Below are 19,767 nucleotides of genomic sequence, written 5' to 3' on the forward strand. Positions count from 1 at the left end.
CCCATAGGCTGGTTTCACATCTGCGGCAGAGTGATCCGGCCACCAGATGCAAAACCGGATGCGAACCACAGCGCAACCTGCATATTTGCCGGGTAGCGGCCATATCTCTGCCGGACCCCATTATAGTCAGAGAACGGGTCAGCCTCCTCCGCAGGTGTGACACTAGCCTCAGGGCTCTTGAACACGACCGTATGCCCTCCGAGACATCCGTTCTTTGATCGGGTCATTTGTCCCGGAGCGACGTTGATCGTGCGCACGGGAGTACACAGCATCATAGATTACAATGATGCAGTGCACGTCGGGCTATTGTCCCGCACTCCTATGATCTTATGATGGCATACGGTCTCGGAGGGCATACGTCGTGTGCAAGAGGCCTTAGGCTCACAGAGGATTGCCTATGCTGGATACAGTCAGTTGTGAGAAGTGTAAGAATATGTTGACGTATGGTGGATACGCTGTCATCACGGAATTTCATGTGGCAAATCCACGGTATTGTACAATGCCAGCAACGTGCAGAATATTTTAGGACATCTCACCCACACGCTGCTTTAAGAATCTGCAGCGTAAATTCACCTGCGTTGCGGAAATCGGCAGCATGTCAGCTTAGGCCTCGTTCACATTTCTGTGTCCGTTTTGACATCCGTGAAAAAATCGGTGCGTGTTTAATCCATGAAGATGTGTTTGGTCCGTGCGTCCATATTCCACGGACACTGCTAGGCTGAAAGTTAATTTCCAGAGCAGCTCCTATCAGTGGTCAGTGCACACGGCCTTTGTTTGGGTCCGCATCCGAGCCACAGTTTTGGTGGCTCGGATGTGGACCCATTCACTTCAATGGGGCCGCAAAAGATGCGGACACATCCATTGCTCCGTTCCGTGGTCCACAAAAAAATATAACCTGTCCTATTCTTTTCCGCGGTTTGCAGCATGCTGCGGTTTTCTTTCCGTCATGGGATGCGGAGCAAAACGGATCCCTCATGAGCCACAATGCTCAACGGGGACGCAATCTGACACAATAGAAAACGGATCCGTCCCCCATTGACTTTCAGTGGAGTTCATGGTTGTATTATCAGTAACGGAAGCGTTTTGGCTGAACCCTGCCGGATCCAGCAAAAACGCTAGTGTGAAAGTAGCCTTATAGCAGTAATATGTAAACTAAAGTGCAAGTGTATCATGGCCATGTGAAACTAGCCTGAGCCTGGTCGTGCGGGTTTTCATGTATTAATACCGTCCTATATTTAGACAGCATAAAACTAGATGAGACAGCCAGAAACTGAGCCACGTAGATTGTGTGATAAATTTGGCGCATGCTAGACATGTGAGACACTCTTTTCTTCTTTATGCCACGTTTTGCTTGGCCTTCCTTACAACAGTATTTTGTACCATTAATACATTTGGCGCATGTTTGACCTCACTGACGTTTTTGGTGCAGTTTGAATCAGAACTGTGGTGCATTTTGCTTAGTAAATCTCCTCCAAAGCTTCTATTCTTTGATAAAAAAAATATTTCTCATTTTTTTTAGGTACAAAAAACTTTTTTTGAACAGTAGTGATGTAACTGTATGGATACAGAGGTAGCAGATGCCTCCAGGCTCTAAGGCAGTGATGGTGAACCTTTTAGAGATAGAGTGCCCAAACGGCAACCGAAAACCCACTTATTTAATGACAAAGTGCCAACACCGCAATTTAATCTGAATACTACAGTCCAATATAGTATATCTTTCATGTACTTTATCATTAGCTAAAATAGCCTGCCTACATTCAGTGAACTGCCTGTGCCGTTCATAGTGCGCCCTACGCTGATGAATGGCAGTAAAATTCTAAGGCATATTCGTAAACCATAGACTTTTCAGGGTGCAGGTGCCCACAGAGAGGGCTCCGAGTGCCGCCTCTGGCACCCGTGCCATAGGTTCGCCACCACTGCTCTAAGGGATTTAAAGCGGTTGTCTCCCTTTAGTAAGTTGCATTTATCATGTAGAGAAAGTTAATCCTTACTAATGTATTGTTATTATCCATATTGCTTCCTTTGCTGGCCAGATTCATGATGGCCATCACATTATACACTGCTTGTTTCCATGGTTACAGACCACTCTGCAATCCATCAGTGGTGGTCATGCTTGCACACTATAGGAAACATTGTCAGCCTCTCTGGTGGCCGGGACCATGGGAGTTCACATAGGCTAGTGCCTTTTCCTATAGTGTGCAAGCACGACCACCACTGCTGGATTACAGGGTGCTCTGTAACCATGGAAACGAGCAGTATATAATGTGATAGGAAAACAAATCCAGCCAGCAAAGGAAGCAATATGGCTAATCACAATACATTAGTAAGTGGCTTGTATTAACTTTCTCTACATGGTAAATGCCAGTTACTAAAGTGAGACTACCCCTTTAATGATACTTGAACGGCGCCACTACATTTGGGCAATGTGGAGGTACCAACTTGTGTACAGAGCTATCTCAGTATACAAATGAATATTAGAATGTTTAAAGGGGTTTTCCAAGATTTTAATATTACATGGGCTGAAAAAAGACATCTGTCCATCCAGTTCAGCCTGTTATCCTGCAAGTTGATCCAGACACAGGATAGGTCATCAGTATCTGATTGGTGGGGGTCCGACACCCGGGACTCCCGTCAATCAGCTGTTTGAGAGGGCAGCGGCGCTTCTATGAGTGTTGCAGCCTTCTCTCTGCTTTTCCTAGGCCAGTGACATCACGTGGCCTAGGAGCAGCCGAGTACCATTCAAGTGAACTGCAATACCAAGCATAGCCGCTATGCAATGTACGGTGCTCTGCTTGGAGAGCTTCTCACAGGAGCTCCGCTGCCTTCTCAAAACAGCTGATCAGCGGGGGTCCCGGGGGTCGGACCCCCACCGATCAGATACTCATCAGTATAAAAATCCCTTTTAATATATATACTGTATATGATCATGTGTATAATTTCTAAACACTATATATAATTATAACAAATACGGTATATATATATATATATATATATATATATATATATATATATATAGCATACAGTGACCACAGTTAAAGGGGTTATCCCACGATTAATGCAAAAAACTAAATTCAGACATCATATAGTAAACTTCAGTCTCATTCTAAAAAAAGCTAGAACCAGCCCTGTACCTCACATGGATCCAGAGATCTCCCCATTCATGGCTCTAATTGCTCTGCTAGATTTATTTCAGACTGGCCGCTGAAGGGGGCGTGTCCTTCTCTGGTTGGAACTGTCGCCGCTTGCTGCAGTTGAAGGATGGAACTGGGCGTGTGCGACCGCTTTAGCAAGGGAAATAAGGAAAAGTATAAACAGCAGGTGGCGCTATGCAGATACAGTTTAATGTATAACTCAGCGGATAAACTACATTTTTAATTACATGCAATTACAAAAATATTCAGATCCAGGTGCTGGTGAGAATAAGGTAGAATATTTTTGTGGGCCAACCCCTTTAATAGTTGAGCTGTTTCCCAGTTAGTTTTAATTTACAGTTTATGCGTTATAGTTGTGATTTATTGCTGTGCTCTAATGGCATACTGTACTATACAAGACGTGAGATTTTAGCCAGTTTCTTGGCAATTCTGTTTGCGGCCGGCTTCCTGCTCAGATTGTTCTTATCACAGATCTTGTGCTGTAAGCTGTTGTGTAAGTACATTTTGCATCTGCAATGTATCCGCTTCTATCCTTTTTTACGTTACCTACTCTAAGGGCTTTATCCCTTTTAGGAATACATTTGTGCTGCCTCAGATATGACATTACAACACAAGCCAGGAACCAGGACTGCACCCTGTCATACTGGACTTGTTCACCACATATACAGAGAACATAAGTATACACACACTCTGACATGTATATACACTACAGAGGGCCTCGCATATCAGGGTTTTTACAGCAAATAGTTGTGAACTAGAAAGCTGATGTGCATATATGGGATACACCTTTCCTACATCCTCCCCTCTTGTCCTAGATGCTTCGTATTTATTGTATGAATGTCTCTGAGTGTCTACTGCTCCACTTAAAGGGGTTATCTCAAGATATAGCGGGGATATGGCACCAATGTCTGAGCGGTAGGATTTACCTCCGTGTCTCGCCATTGATGCTCACCTCTATCTAGGTGGCTGACTAGTCAGCCATTGACTATAATAAGCCGGCCTGGTGCCCTCTGAGATAATATAGGACAGAGTGGTATGGCACTTTCCGAGCTCCTTTATTTCAGGGATTGGGGTTCACATCGGTTAGACCTCCGTCAATTAGAGATTGGTGCCATATTCTAGCAATATGCTACCAATGTTTATAATTTAAAGGGGTTTTTCCAGGATTTTAATATTGATGACCTATCATCAGGATAGGTCACCAATATCCGACAACCAGCACCCCCACCGATCAGCTGGTTAAAGGGAAGGCCATACTCTGTGCAAGCGCAGCCTTCCCCTTTAATGTTTACCTGCTTGCCGTCGACATCACAGAGGTTAGCAGGTGTAATTACAAGCCGTCCCATTCACTTCTGTGGGACAGCTCCTTCCTATTCAGGTGTATAAGAACCAGCCGTCCCATTAAAATTAAACCTGCTCACCGCTGCGATGTCCACACAAACAAGGGAAGGCTGTGCTTGTTAAAACACATGATTACTTATTTTCCCATGGTGCGCCACCATCTTGCGGATGGCGTTCCATGTCCTGTGACTTACCGTCCAGCTTCCATTCTACTTCTATTGACTAGTTGAGACTGCTGTTCAAGAACCAAATCTCTACAACACCAAATATTATAGTAGAAACACTTGTTTGATTTTATTATTTTAAAAAATAATCCTAGGAGAATAGCCAAAAAAGAATTAATCATAAATCATATTTTCTCATTTACTCATACTTTACATCCGGAACCTGTGTTTTATTTCACATGAAAATAAAATTAAAAAAAACACAAAAAAATGAGACAAAGTAACATTTCCAGTGCCTAATAAAATAGAGATGTTTGACATCTGATCAAGAACCTCTTCCAGAACTTAAAGGGGTTCTCGGGGATTTACATGTGGATGAACTATCCTCAGGATAGGTCATCAGTATGAGATCTCCGGGGTCCAACTCCTGACACCCCCACTGATCATCTGTTTGAGGAAGCCGCGGTGCTCACACGGCCTCCTCGCAGCTCACCAAGCACAGCACAGTCCACTTCATAGTGGTTGTGCTTGGTATTGCAGCTCAGTCCCATTCACTTCTATGTTGCTAACCTGCGCCTAGGCCACGTGACTGATGAACGGGGCATCATATGAAGAGGCCTAAGCGCTCAGACTGTTAATACAGCTTATTGGTGGGGGTCCTGGGAGTCGGACCCCTGCTGGTCAGATATTGATGACCTAGCCTTAGGATAGGCTATCAATATGTCAATCCTGGAAGCCCCCCCCTTAAATGATTTCTCATCTTATTTGTAGCCAACCTGCTGGACACTTGAGTAGAGTAACAGACTTGGACCAGTACTAGTAACAGCATTGCACTGGGATGGTAAAAATAACCCAAGACATTTATTAGAGAATCTCGTTAAAGACTGTATCAGTTCTGCAGATCATAGCAGGGCCAGGGGGTTGATAGCGGGGGCAGCATAGAAAGTCACTAGGTGCTAGAACCAATGAGGCCAATAGATTAATATGTGCTATATGGTTATTCGTTTCTGGACACCCTAACTTTCTTACAAAACGTTTTAGGCCCTAAATATGAGTTTTTAACTTGTCTGCAAACGGCATTTATGATTTTTTGTAGCAATTGCTCTGATAAATGAATAGACACTTCAGGCCTTTGTAGAGTCATTTTCTCTCATGTAAATGACCAAACTCGTCTCACTCTGCACAGAATAGGAAGTGGCAGATAGCTATGATAGTAATGGTATAGTTCACTTGCCTCCTGTCAAGCAATCAGTCATCCTGAGTGACAATAGGGTTAATGGGCTGCTGACGGCTTGACAAGTACTGGGTCATCGAGGGGTCCTGTTATGCCACTATGTGTGGTCACCGGCCACCCCCCGAACAAAGCCTCAGTTATCCTCAGAACTCTGTATTTTCTGTAAACTGGTGTCAATGGAAATGTCAGTAATCATCGTTAACCACGTTAGTCGGGTTCTCATTACCTCATCTCCATCATGAAACCCTCTATCTTTCATCTGAAAATCAGCAGTTGAATCATCTTTCTGATTCTGTCGCTGATAAGTGGATGTTGATTTAACTCACCAAATGGCATGTGGCTTAGTAGTTGTTCCACAGTGGGATGCTGCCATCTGCCATTAACACCCCTGGCACGCTGAGTACCGCATGTACTGAATGGAAGGAACTCCTGGCGTACAAGACTTCAAATGCATCTACACAGATCCGAAACTCTAATTATAGTCTATTTACAGGGCAGCTAAATTGCAGCCTCCATCCCTTTGTTATGCACGGATGACAGGACAGAAAAGCCGCACAGAGCTACAAAGTTGCCCGTTTGTTTGGAAGTGTTTGTGGTATCACAAAATACAGAGATGAGGGGTACAGCTCAGCCATCGGAGTACATGCAGTATGTGTAATCTTATGGATCCTTAAAGAGGACCTTTCACTAGAATAAAAAATGTAAACTAAGCATACAGACATGGAGAGCGGCGCCCAGGGATCTCCCTGCACTTACTATTATCCCTGGGCGCCGCTCCGTTCTCCCGGTATAAGCTCCGGTATCTTTATATGTTCGGCTCAACTGGGTGGAGCCTGCCGGCGTCTCCTTCTCCCAGGCTGGACTGCTGGCCAATCGCAGCGCTCAGCTCATAGCCTGAGAGAAAAAAAAAACCTCTCAGGCTATAAGCTGAGCGCTGCGATTGGCCAGCGCTACAGCCTGGGAGAAGGAGACGCCGGCAGGCCCCACCCAGTTGAACCGAACATATGAAGTTACCGGAGCCTATACCGGGAGAACGGAGCGGCGCCCAGGGATAATAGTAAGTGCAGGGAGATCCCTGGGCGCCGCTCTCCATGTCTGTATGCTTAGTTTACATTTTTTATTCTAGTGAAAGGTCCTCTTTAAATGTCACATATAAAGTTATTTAAATAGATGGTTGTGAACTGCACAAGATAAAGCATTCTAACCACGTCACTTGTGCTGTATAAAAATAGAAAACTACTCAAGTAATACTTAAATCTAAAACCTTGTCAGAGCATTGGGGTCGATAAGGAGCAAAAAAAAAAACACACCCACACACACCCACACATATATATGGGGAAATTGCTGGGTGCATGGGAGCTCCTAATCGTCTTGGTAGAATACTGTTGGATTGATACTTTTATAGTGCCACTTGGGGACCAATACAGATGTATGCAAATTCAGCACTTTTTCACTTCCCCACCACCTGGTCCCCCTGCCGGAGGCCATCGTATTTCAATTCTCTAATGAAACCTCCCACATACCAAAGGAGATAAAATCTAGACAAAGTACAATTTAGTTGGGTAAAAATTCATTGACATCGGGAGATTTCTGCTTCCCTGTCTGAGTAGCATATGATAGAGGGAGAGAACCTGTGTTCTGCGGGATAACTTAGCAGGTGATTGTCAGGAAGGAACCGTTCCTTCCAGGTAAGCGCCTGCTCGTCAGTGAAGGAGACTGCTGCATATACATTCAGCAATCTCCTCCACAGTGTGGGGAGGAGCAATCAGTAATGCCATTGCTCGTCCCCGGCAGCAGAGCGTGTTTAGATGGGATGATCTGCTGCCGGCAAGCGACGAGCGTTTCACTCGTTCTTCAGGTAATCAGTGGCACCTTGAAACGGATAGATAATCGCTAAGGAGCATTCTTATGAACGCTCGCTATCAATTATCTGGCGGATTCTCGGCCTTAAATGGGTTGTCCGAGTTATTTTTTTTGTCCTTTGTATGTTTCTAACTAGGCAAATATAAGAGTTTTTCAATGCACTCACTTTATCTGCAGTTGCTCCTTTCTCCGATTTCACTGAGGGTCACATGACCTATGATGTCAGCTTCTCTCCCTGCTCTGATGATGATTTGTGCACAAGCCAGAGAGAGGTCACTGGATTCTTCAGGAAAAACTTTAACCCCTCCAGCACCACAGACTCAGGGCTTCAGTCTTTACTGAGTAGCTGCAGGCAGTGAGGAGACAAATGCTGGGCACAGGAGCTGACAGATTAGAGGAGTTCTGCAGAGAATTGCACAAGAACCGGTAGGGGAAGATCCTGTGTGTATCAGCAGTGTCATTGTACAGCTGGGACTTGTAGTCCTACACATACAACATGCTGCTGAGTCTCCCAGCAGGCAGACATGTCACTCAGGGCAGCACTTGTATTCACTCCCAGTTACAGAATCTGTATGTGCTTACATCAATCTAAAGTTGTAAAGTAATGTCTACATTGCTACTAGGAATACTCGGTGGTAGTGCGTGTGGTGGTAAAATGCAGTTGTGGCAAATTGATGTAAAACATTAGTTCCCCATTAATGAATTTTCAGTTATACATTCCAAAAATTGCATTTACAATGGACGTGGGCCTGGGCCTGGTCAAGCTTGCTGAAATGTCATAATTTACAGCAATATTCTAATACAGTGGTCCGTCAAGTTACAATCTTGGTTCCAGGATGACCATTGTAAGCGAAAATCACTGTAACTTGAGTCGATACGGAAAATGTATAATTTGTTCCAAAGACCCAAAATGTCATCCTATGATGAGGAAGATTTAAGAAAAATAAGCAGATAACTTAGACAGGAAGTCCGTACATATAACAGTCAGAAATAGATGCCGGAAGTTGTAAATCACTGACTATGATGAGGGAAGGAGCTTCAGGGTCCTGTATAGTACACAGTGTACCCAAAAAATCAAATGGAACCACTATCACATCAAAACGAGCAGCTGGCACAGACAGATGGCAGTACAGGAGATAGACCACACTGTACGGTAAAGAGGATTTACTTTATACCCATTACAGAGAAATGATCATATTGAATGGGTGGATCTGTGTCTCAGGCATTGTATGCGGAGTCAACATACGATGTGCCAGGAAAAAACATTGCAAGTTGAAAATATTGTATCCTGAGGCCATTGTATCTCGAGGGATCATTGTACGAACCTGTTAGCCAGCTTCCTCCGTGTATAAGTGAGTAGATATCTAATAGAGGAGAGCAGGCTTCAAATCAGGATGTTCGATGAAACCCTGCCATTGACAAGAATTGACTAGTATTTTGTTGAGAGTGTGTAGGAGACCAGTCAAAGGGAATTTGGCATATATTGGAGTATTGCTGAAAATGCAATATTATAACATATGGAAGGTTTGAATATTTCACCATATGAAATGTGTGAATGTGTTTAGCTCATTCTCTACTGTGAAGTAGATGCTTATTAAAATACCAACTCTGCGAAGCTTCATGGTACAGCACACTTTTCTCATGTCTGTTAGCATGTGCTCCCATCTTATTATTCTTAAAATTGTAATAACATTTGTGCACTAAAACTAATTAAATGTACTTTCATGTCTTTTTAATATCACTCATAAACCAGTTGCGCGTAGGCTTAAGGTGCAGTCATCAATGTCTTAAGAGCTACTGTATATGTTGCTCATATTAACTTGCTAGAAGGGACACAAGACCTGAATATTGCTGGTAGAGATGATCAGGTGCTGTTCCATCTTGCTTTATTAGCTTGCTTCTTGACTTGCTTGATTTATAATGACTCAGAATACAGCACAAGTTGCATTCAGAAATATGTGTCATGCAAATTAGCTCTCTTTCCAAGAAGAAAAGAAAAGCTGAGCCTCTGATGCCACCAAATGTAGGGTATCCTTTAAAGGGGTTCTGCACTTTCATTTAACTGAGGACCTATCCTCTGGATAGATCATTAGCTTCTGATAGGCGGGGGTCCGACACCCGGGACCCCCGCCGATCAGCTGTTTCAGAAGGCAGCGGCACTCCAGCAGCGCCGCGGCCTTCTCACTGTTTACCGCCGGGCCGCCGGCCCACTGACGTCACGACTAGTATCAACTAGCGTGGGCGCTTCTAAGCTCCATTCAAGTGAACAGAGATTAGCCCCGCCCACGCTAGTTGATACTAGTCGTGACGTCAGTGGGCCGGCGGCCCGGCGGTAAACAGTGAGAAGGCCGCGGCGCTGCTGGAGCGCCGCTGCCTTCTCAAACAGCTGATCGGCGGGGGTCCCGGGTGTCGGACCCCCGCCGATCAGAAGCTGATGATCTGTCCAGAGGATAGATCATCAGTTAAATGAAAGTGCAGAACCCCTTTAAGTGAAAGCTTTACCTTTTATACAGGCCCTGAGGCATAAATTGGATAATAGCTAAGCCAGTACCGCATCCGCAGACAGCTGTTTCAAGGTGACTGCCCCACATCAGTGCAGAAGAAAGCAAAATAGTATCACCCGAATCCTGACGAAGGCCTCTCACCCAGTTAAGTCAGTTTTCTCTGCTCTGCACTGATAAGGGGCATTCACCTCGAAACAGCTGTCTGCAGATGAGGTACCGGTTGAGCCATTATTCAAGTTATGCTTCAAGGCCTGTTTATAACGTTGAGTATTACATAGTAACATAGTTTATAAGGCCGAAAAAAGACATCTGTCCATCCAGTTTGATCTGTTATCCTGCAAGTTGATCCAGAGGAAGGCTACCTTACATCTAGTGCTATCAGAGGCTCAACTTTATTTTCATTTTGGAAAGCGGTTTAATCATTTTTCCCAGAGGAGCTTTACCTGGCCTATAAGACTTATTATGCTTATAAGGCCATCTCCATAAAGAGAAATAGTTCCCCCCGAGCTTACACGTGTTTGATGCAGAAAATCAATTCCATTCATCTGACCGAGGCTGTTTGTGGCAGCAAGAACATGGATACACATTCACATAAATGGAGCTGAAATTTCTACAACAAAATCTGCCATGTATGAGAGCACCCCAACTATGAGTTTGGCAGGCATAACAGCTGCTATGGAGCCTAGCAATGTGTGGGGGACCCTCCCTGATTTAGGAACTTTTTAGGTGAGGAGTAGCTCAGGTTACTAAGGAGTATGGAGGCGGAGAGACATTTAATGTGCACACATGGGACAGAATAAAACAATAAAAATGACAACACTTATGTCTTCCAAGATTATTGATGTTGATTAGCATGGCAGAGTAGGGATCCATTTCAAGTTATGCAGTTGGTCCCCATGCATCTTTGTTAGGCCTGCTTCACACTGGCGTTACTGGTTATGGTTATGGCACGGCTGCACACGGTAGTTACGGAACAGCATTCCGGAACCAGTGACGCAAGTGTGAAAAAGGCCTCCTACTGCTTGCAATTAATTAAGATTCAGAAAGAAGTCGCATGTTATCTTAAATTACATACAGTAAAATAACATAGCTAATAATCTGCTTATTTGGTTGTGGTACATAAACCCAATGTGGTACATAAATCTGGCTCTGTGTAGATAACCTGTCCATAGGCTTCGCTAACAATAGAGATATAAATTAAAACTTTTCCTAACTCTCAAATCTCCTCAAGTTTCTCTCTATTAAATATAGAAACAATTTTTTTTTTTTTTCATTTTACAATTATCAGCTGGTTCTCTGCCAGAAACAAGTTCCAGACGGCAGCAGTTTATTGCATATTTACTATTACATTAATTTGTAATCAGCCTTTTTGAGAATTTGTATTCATTTTATGTTGTTCCATTTTACCATCTTCTGAGACATACTATTTGTAGCTTAGTTTTTAGATAAAGCACATGCATGTCATTATTTTTCTAATCTTGACATCTTTCATAATTTTTTTTCCAGAAAACTATAACTATGCATCTTCCAATTTAAGTGCCAGCCTATCACTGGGTGTGATGAACTCTTCATTATCAACTTCATGCCATGGTGTTCAGTCATCAAACCCAATCATTTCCATTATTCCATCAGCAAGTAATTTATCTGGATATGGAGGGAATCCTGAGAATGAAGCCTCTGGATACTACTTATCTCCGAATGTAAGACCTAATGGAGCACCATTAGAAAGTCCTAGAATTGAAATCACTTCTTGTCTGGGGATTCATAGTGGCAATAACCAGTTTTTTCATGAAGGTGATGTGGAAGAATCCATACCTAAACGAACACTTTCTACTGCTACGTTGAACTTACCAAATGTTGACACCTATCGAGACCCTTCTTGCTTGAGTCCAGCAAGCAGTTTGTCTTCCAGAAGCTGCAACTCAGAAGCTTCCTCTTTTGAATCAAATTATTCTTATCCATATACTTCCCCTCAGACCTCTCCATGGCAGTCACCTTGTGTGTCCCCCAAAACCACTGAGCCAGATGAAAGCTATCACAGAAATATGGTGGCCTGTAATTTGGTAAATTCACCAAGGCATTCCCCATCTACATCTCCCAGGACAAGTATTCCAGAGGAAAATTGGCTCACTGCTCCAAACTCACGCCCTACATCTCCATTCAAAAGAAAGTATAACATTAATGGAAGGCAGACCTCTTACTCGCCACACCACTCCCCTACTCCATCTCCTCACAATTCCCCCAGAGTTAGCATCACCGAGGAGACCTGGCTAGGGAACACTCACCAGTATACAAATTCGGCTATTGTGGCAGCTATTAATGCTCTTACCACTGACCCCATAGATATGAATGATGGCATTCCAATTAAATCCAGGAAAACAGCACTAGATCACACCCCAACCATGGCTCTAAAAAGAGAGCCCATTTGTGATGACCATGACACTCTGTCGCTAGCCACTGATTTGCCATCAGAAGACTTCTATCACATCAGGAAAACGATGTCTTGTGATCAATATTTGTCAGTACCACAGCATCCTTATCACTGGGCCAAACCAAAGAACATTTCCCCAACATCCTATATGAGGTAAGACATCAAAATAAGAGGTTTTTAATATTAATTTGTAAAAGTGCACATTAAACTGTTGTATTTGTTTCAGTGTAAAATGAAATGGTCCAACTGTAGATTTTTGAACAATTTGTTAACTACAAAGATGCGTCATATTATGGGTAATGAATATGTTTCTGCGTCAGTTGTTGTTCCTCCAATGAAACTGTAGGGCGAGATACATATTGTACACATTTTACAAACTATGAAGCGCGTGTATTTAGGGTCCATTCACACGTCCGCAAATGGGTCCGCATCCATTCCGCAAAATTGATGCGGACCCATTCATTTTCTATGGGGACGGAATGGATGCAAACAGCACACAGTGTGCTGTGCGCATCCGCATTTGCGGAGAGAGGCCCCGATCTTCAGGTCCGCAGCTCCGCAAAAGATAGAACATGTCCTATTCTTGTCCGCAGCTGCGGACAAGAATAGGCATTTCTATAGGGGTGCCGGGCGGGTGTGTTGCGGGTCCGCAACACACCACGGACGTGTGAATGGAGCCTTAAAGTGTGCTTCCAGTAAAAAGTTTACAGTGCTCTTAGATATTCATGTAAAGTACCAATGTAAAACTTTTCCATTGAAATATTTTCTCTTTATTCCTAATTCACTAGTTATCATTCTAGTCTGCAAGTGAAGGTGCAGTTTGGTCACAGTCACTCTTTCTACAAGCCTACTAGCTCACATTCCCCCCTTCTGCCTTCACGCTCTATATTGCTACTGCATGTGTATGGCCAGCATTAAAAAGGCAGTTTAAGAAAAGTTGGAGTAGCTGATTGGTGGGCCAGCTATTATTTACAGATGGATTGTCTTCATGAGATAACGCCTTTAAACTTTGACTGATGGGTCAAAAAATTTGCTGAAATAGAAAGAGGTGTTCGTACACTAATATTAGAAAGAAGTTGATTGAAGGTTGACCAAACAATCATCTGATGAACAGTCATTTTGCAGACACGGCCATACGCATTTTAGTCCATATTAGCTGTTGCAGTTGTTTAAACTGGCCATGCGTGTTCAATGAAACCAGGCGATGGAGGAAAGATCTTTTTGGGAATGTTCTTTTAAAGAAACAGGCATGAACTATTGACAATTTCAAACATAGCCGACTTCTTTTTGGATGATAATGGTCTGTCGGTGGTCAGCTAAAGTTATACTGTAATTCGTCATTGAATTTCATGTGACGAACAATCATTTCGGTTGGAATCGTCTGTTTTATACAGATGTGTATAGCATCAGTACCTGACCTGCATATATAGGGGAAAACTACAGTCATTAATTACTTTAAAGCCTTACAGATATTTACAGGACACCCTTGATGATAGAGCTCAGAACAGACAAATGTCAATGATAAATGCCTATTTTGTATTCTAGTTAGGTTTGTGATGGATTTGTTTGCATTTGTCATTTTTACATGTTTGTCTCTGTAGGAGGAGGTTAGTTGTGTGCACCTGCCAATTGACATTTGTGTAGGGACAGGTAATTAACCTACAGTTAAGGCTGGGTTCACATCACGTTTTTCCCATCCTTTTAACGTATACCTTAAACGGATGCCTCAGACTGATGCCATACCGTGGCATCCATTCACCATGCATATACTTTTTTTGCCATTGTAAATAAACTATACTTTTTTTAACCGGACTGTGCAGGATACAAGAACATGATGCGCTGCGTTTTTGTAAACGTGATGTGAACCCATCCTAACTTGATAAGAGCTACCTGTTGTGCAGAAAATATAAGGGGTCATTTACTAATCTGAAATATGCCTAAATTAGTCGTATTTCAGGTGCAGATGGCAGCGCAATGGTTAGTTGCACCGCTTTTTGCGACTTTTCCCCGCTCATGCCAGGTCTAAAATTGTGGGTCTCATTCATCGTTTTCTAAGCCTGCTTTAGGCTTAGAAAATGGTCTAATTGTAAGACAGCTTGGAAGCTGTCTTACATTTAGAACTGGCGCTGGATGCGTTGAAGTTATGGAGAGGCCTGCGCCTCTTGATAACTTCAGCCTACGGAAAGACAGCAATTGATGGCACAGACATACGTTCCTTCAGGTCAGACACTATTACTCTGCACTGTTTTTTGAGCTGCGGATACTTGGACTTCAAACATGGATGCAGTCCAGGTACTGCCCGGCAATCGGTGGTAAGTTGGAACCCACGGCTCAAGCCGCACATGTAATAGCACCTTTAGTATCAGGTTTCAGAGGCTAGATTCACCTGTCCCTAACATTTATTTATATGTGTCTGATTTTATATATTACGATTTTCCCGTAGAGGTTACAGCACATATATGGTTGCCTCTATTAAATATACAATATAAAATATATTTTGTACAATTTATTAGTTGAAATCTTTGATATTTGACTGCGGGACAGATGAGTATAAAAATACGAGTCCGCGAAGTATAGTCAGAATAAAGTAATTTTCCGTAGTCACAGATGTTAAGTCTGCCAATGTAGACAGCGTTAAAAGTCCCCATTTAATGAAGGCAGGAGCTGCAGATCATGAAACACTTGATGTATGAGGAACATATGAAACAGATAAAGACATTGCATTCTTAAGTCAGAATTAAGGCATACACATTCCACGTCTCTAAAAAACGATGTATCACATTTTAGACAGGTTATTATCCCATTTTAAAGAAGCCACAATTAGAATTGAAGGTTTGTTGGCTTCCAAACTTACCTTGTTCCCTATGAGGATATTGTCTGCATATTTCCATTTCACTCCCCGAAATACATAAATCTCAATCAAAGGGTAGAAAATGCATCAACTTTATGCCTTTGTAGCTTGAAAATATATTGTCTGGCAGGCTCCCAAGGCAAGGAGGGGGTTAAACAATGAAATTATAGCGACCATGAAGTGGAAGTTTGTTATATGGTCGCCTATTCTGTGCTTTTTCAGAAGCCGAATGTGTTAAATATTTACACTGCTCAAATTGATCTTTCTGCTTCCACATCTGGGCCTATGTGACTCATGCAAACAAGAATCGTAAGACTTTACATGTGCGTATATGTGAGAAATAGCTTCTCCTCATGTTCCCATCATGTGTTTTTTCATATGTACACATACAGTTTCCTAGTATATGTAAAAAAGTAAAGTTTTTCAGCCCTTTGAAAGATTTACATTGAGATTTTTGCAATCTGTCCATTGAAGCATTTGTAGTGATTTGTAAGTTTGTGTCCCCTTATTTAGAGAGGACCCGTCATCCCTCCTGACATGTCTGTCTTAATAATTATTTTTCTTATAAAAATAGCCTGGGCAACTTTTCGTAGTTCCTCTGTCACATTTTGAAATCAGTGCTGGGTTCGTAGGTACATACAAATTTGACTATAGGAATGGTAATCCCCGTTGTCCGTTTATTCATACATTTCTATGAGGATTAACAGTGCAATGGCACAACACAAAATTATATGACAAGATGCTCCAGGATTGTTATTTCATGGGAAATAGTTATTTACCAAATCAGACATGTCAAGCAAAGCGATAGGTCCTCTTAAAGGTGTTTTCCATATAGCAATGTGCTTAGATAATCATTGATCAATAATCCATCCGTTTAAAGTCCCACAAAACCCCACTAAGGCCCCTTTCACACGAGCGAGTTTTCTGCACGGGTGCAATGCGTGACGTGAACGCATAGCACCCGCACTGAATCCTGACCCATTTATTTCAATGTGTCTGTTTACATGAGCGTTTTTTTTTCACGCATCAGTTCTGCGTTGCGTGAAAAACGCAGCATGTTCTATATTCTGCGTTTTTCATGCAGCCCTGGCCCCATAGAAGTGAATGGGGCTTCAGTGAAAAATGCATTGCATTTGGATGTAACCTGGATGCAGTCCAGACAAAACTGACTTCTGAAGAAACCACAGGATGTTGGCTTGAAAACGCTAGAGCCCCAGGGGCATGGAGAGTGGGATTGCTTAACAAAGCACAAGTAACCGCCATGGCTATGGGCCGAAGAATTGTGCAAAATTTCAAAATTGTACTCCTAAAACTGTGGGAGGAGTAGCACTCTATTGAAAATCAATGAGAGAAATTTGATTGGTTGTTGGTGGCTCCACCTACTTTTTCTTAGCTTGAAATGGAAACACCCAGTGACCACATCTGTGATATTTGAGGTCCTTGACATCGATAATGTGAGAATGGCAGCATTTTTAGTTTTTCCCATTTAAATCAATTAAAAAAATCTGATTGGCTGTGTTTAGCTCAACCCACTTTTTAAATTTGAATTCCAGTCCCCCATTGACTGAATGTACCAAGTTTGAAGACCCATTAACAGTGTGAGAATGGCAGCAATTGAAATATTCCCATTGAATAGCAATAGGTAATATTTGATTGGCTGTTTTAAGCTCCTCCCAGTTTTTCAAATTTTAACCCCAGTCACCCAGTCATGGCCTGTGCCAAGTTTGGGGCTTCTGGCTTTAAAACTGTGAGGATGGCAGTATTTGAAAGTTTTGCATTGAAGTCAATAAGTGAAATCTGATTGGCTGTTTTAGGCTCCACCCAACTTTTGACCGCAGCCACCCAGTGAGTAATTGTGCTAAGTTTGGGACACTTGGCATTTAAACTGTGATAATAGCAGCATCTTATCTTTTTTTCATTAAAGTCAATGGCTGAAATCTGATTGGCTGTTGTTGCCCCGCCATTTTTTCCTAATTGTGAACCACAGTCACCCAGTGACTAACACTTTAAGGTTTGGGAATTATGGCATTTAACGTGTAAAAATGGCAGCAGTTTAATTTTTTTCTATTGAAAATCAATGAGTGAAATTTGATTGGTTGTTGCTGGCTCCGCCCACTTTTTCTAACCTTGAAATGGAAACACCCAATGACCACATTTGTGATATTTGAGGTCCATGACATCAATAATGTGAGAATGGCAGCATTTTAAATTTTTCCCATTTAAATTAATCAAACAAATCTAATTGGTTGTTTTTGCCCCCTCCACTTTTCTGTATTTTAATCCCAGTCCTCCAGTGCCCACGTTTGAGGACCCTGCCATTAACAGTCTAAGAGCAGCGGCAGTTTAAAATTTTCCCCTTCAAACAAATGGCTGAAATTTGATTGGCCGTTGTAGACTTCGCCCAATTTTTATAAATTTTAACCCCAGTGCCCTACAGTGCCAAGTTTGGGTATTCTGGCTTAAATACTGTGAGAATGTCAGCTTTTTTAATTTTCTCATTGAAGTCAATAGGGAAAATCTGATTGGTTGTTTGTGGCTCCGCCCAATTTTTTGAGTCCCTGAAATGTGACAGAAATTTTCAGGTTGACCCCATGACTAAGTGACCCAAGTTTGGTGAGTTTAACTTTAAAGCTGTACGAGTGGCAAAAGTTTAAAATTTTCCAATGAAAGTCTATGGCAAAAAAGTGGGGTCTTCGGGGGCCCGCTCCACGGGCACGAAGGGTGAGATTGCTTAGCAAAGCACAAGCAACCTGCCGAACAAGTGTGCAAAGTTTGGTAATTGTACTCCTAAAAGTGTGGGAGCTGTAGCCTATAAAAAATAGCTAAATTTTAATTGGCCGTTGCTAGTTCCGCCCACTTTTGGGTGTTCCCCCCAAAAAATTCACCTTTTTATTCGGTTTGACACCAACAATATTTGGTCCGAGTTTGGGGAGTGTAGTTTCAAAAGTGTGTGAGTGGGAGCAATTTGAAAATTTTCCCTGTCAAAGTCAATGGTGAAAAAGAGGTCTTCAGTGGTCCGCCACAGGGGCCCAGAGGGTGGGATCGCTTATTAAAGCACAAGCAACTTACTTGGCTATAGGACGAAGTGTGGAAAGTTTGGCGTATGCACTCTCAAAACTAAAAACTAAAACTAAAACTAAACTAAAAAATAAATCGAAGAACAATATGTTACAGGCCTTATCAAGCCAACGTAATGACAATTCTTAACACAGATTTTGTCCATTTCAGGATTTCTTCTGTAATTCCTCTTATGGAATTGTTCAGTATTTTTTACTTAGACTGTTTATTGTATTAAAGGGAACCTGTCACCTCCAAAACACATTTTAAACCAACATCATTACCTTACAGTAGCCCCCCGTATGTTCCTAATCATGCTTTTCATTCCTCCACTGGTTGTTGTATAATTTATTAAAACGCTGTTTTAATCGGTGTTTTCGCTATCCTCAGAGTCAGCTTGAAGTCAAGGGGGCAGCGTTCTCGTTGCTATTCCAAAATTATTCATACCCTTCTCAATAATCAATAGAAAAGCCTTTATTGGCTATTACAGCAATCAAACACTTCCTATAATTGCAGACCAGCTTTTTGCATGTCTCCACAGGTATTTTTACCCATTCATCTTTAGCAATGAGCTCCATATCTTTCAGGTTGGAGGGTCTTCTTGCCATCACCCTGATATTTAGCTCCCTCCACAGATTCTCAATTGGATTCAAGTCTGGACTCTGGCTGGGCCACTCCAAAACATTAATGTTGTTGTCTGCTAACCATTTCTTCACCACATTTGCTGTGTGTTTTGGGTCATTGTCATGCTGAAATGTCCACTGGTGCCCAAGGCCAAGTTTCTCTGCAGACTGCCTGATGTTGTCGTTGAGAATCCTCATGTATTGCTTTTTTTTCATGGTGCCGTTTACTGTGATTAGGTTCCCTGGTCCATTGGCTGATAAACACCCCCAAAGCATTAGGTTCCCACCACCATGTTTGACAGTGGGGATGGTGTTCTTTGGGTTGAAGGCTTCTCCTTTTTTACGCCAAATGAAGGAAACATCATTGTGACCAAACAATTACATTTTTGTTTCATCTGACCATAACACAGAAGACCAGAAGTCTTCTTCTTTGTCCAGATGAGCTTTTGCAAAGGCCAAGCAAGCTTTTCTGTGCCTTATCTGGAGAAGTGGCGTCCTCCTTGGTCTGCATCCGTGGAACCCAGCAGTGTGCAGTGTCCGTTGGATT

At 42.5% G+C, this 19,767-nt stretch overlaps 1 protein-coding gene across 5 annotated transcripts in view; it reads left to right on the plus strand.

Annotated features, from left to right (window-relative positions):
- Window positions 1-19,767, plus strand: part of NFATC1 (nuclear factor of activated T cells 1) — a 202,191-nt gene that overhangs the window by 13,355 nt on the left and 169,069 nt on the right. For all 5 annotated transcript variants that reach the window (XM_040433493.1, XM_040433494.1, XM_040433498.1 and 2 more), the window contains exon 2: window positions 11,765-12,842. In XM_040433493.1, coding sequence (XP_040289427.1) covers window positions 11,765-12,842 — 1,078 coding nt within the window. The remainder of the gene's footprint in view (window positions 1-11,764; window positions 12,843-19,767) is intronic.

The sequence above is a fragment of the Bufo bufo genome, chromosome 5 (assembly GCF_905171765.1).
Source record: "Bufo bufo chromosome 5, aBufBuf1.1, whole genome shotgun sequence".
In the NCBI taxonomy this organism is placed as follows: domain Eukaryota; kingdom Metazoa; phylum Chordata; class Amphibia; order Anura; family Bufonidae; genus Bufo; species Bufo bufo.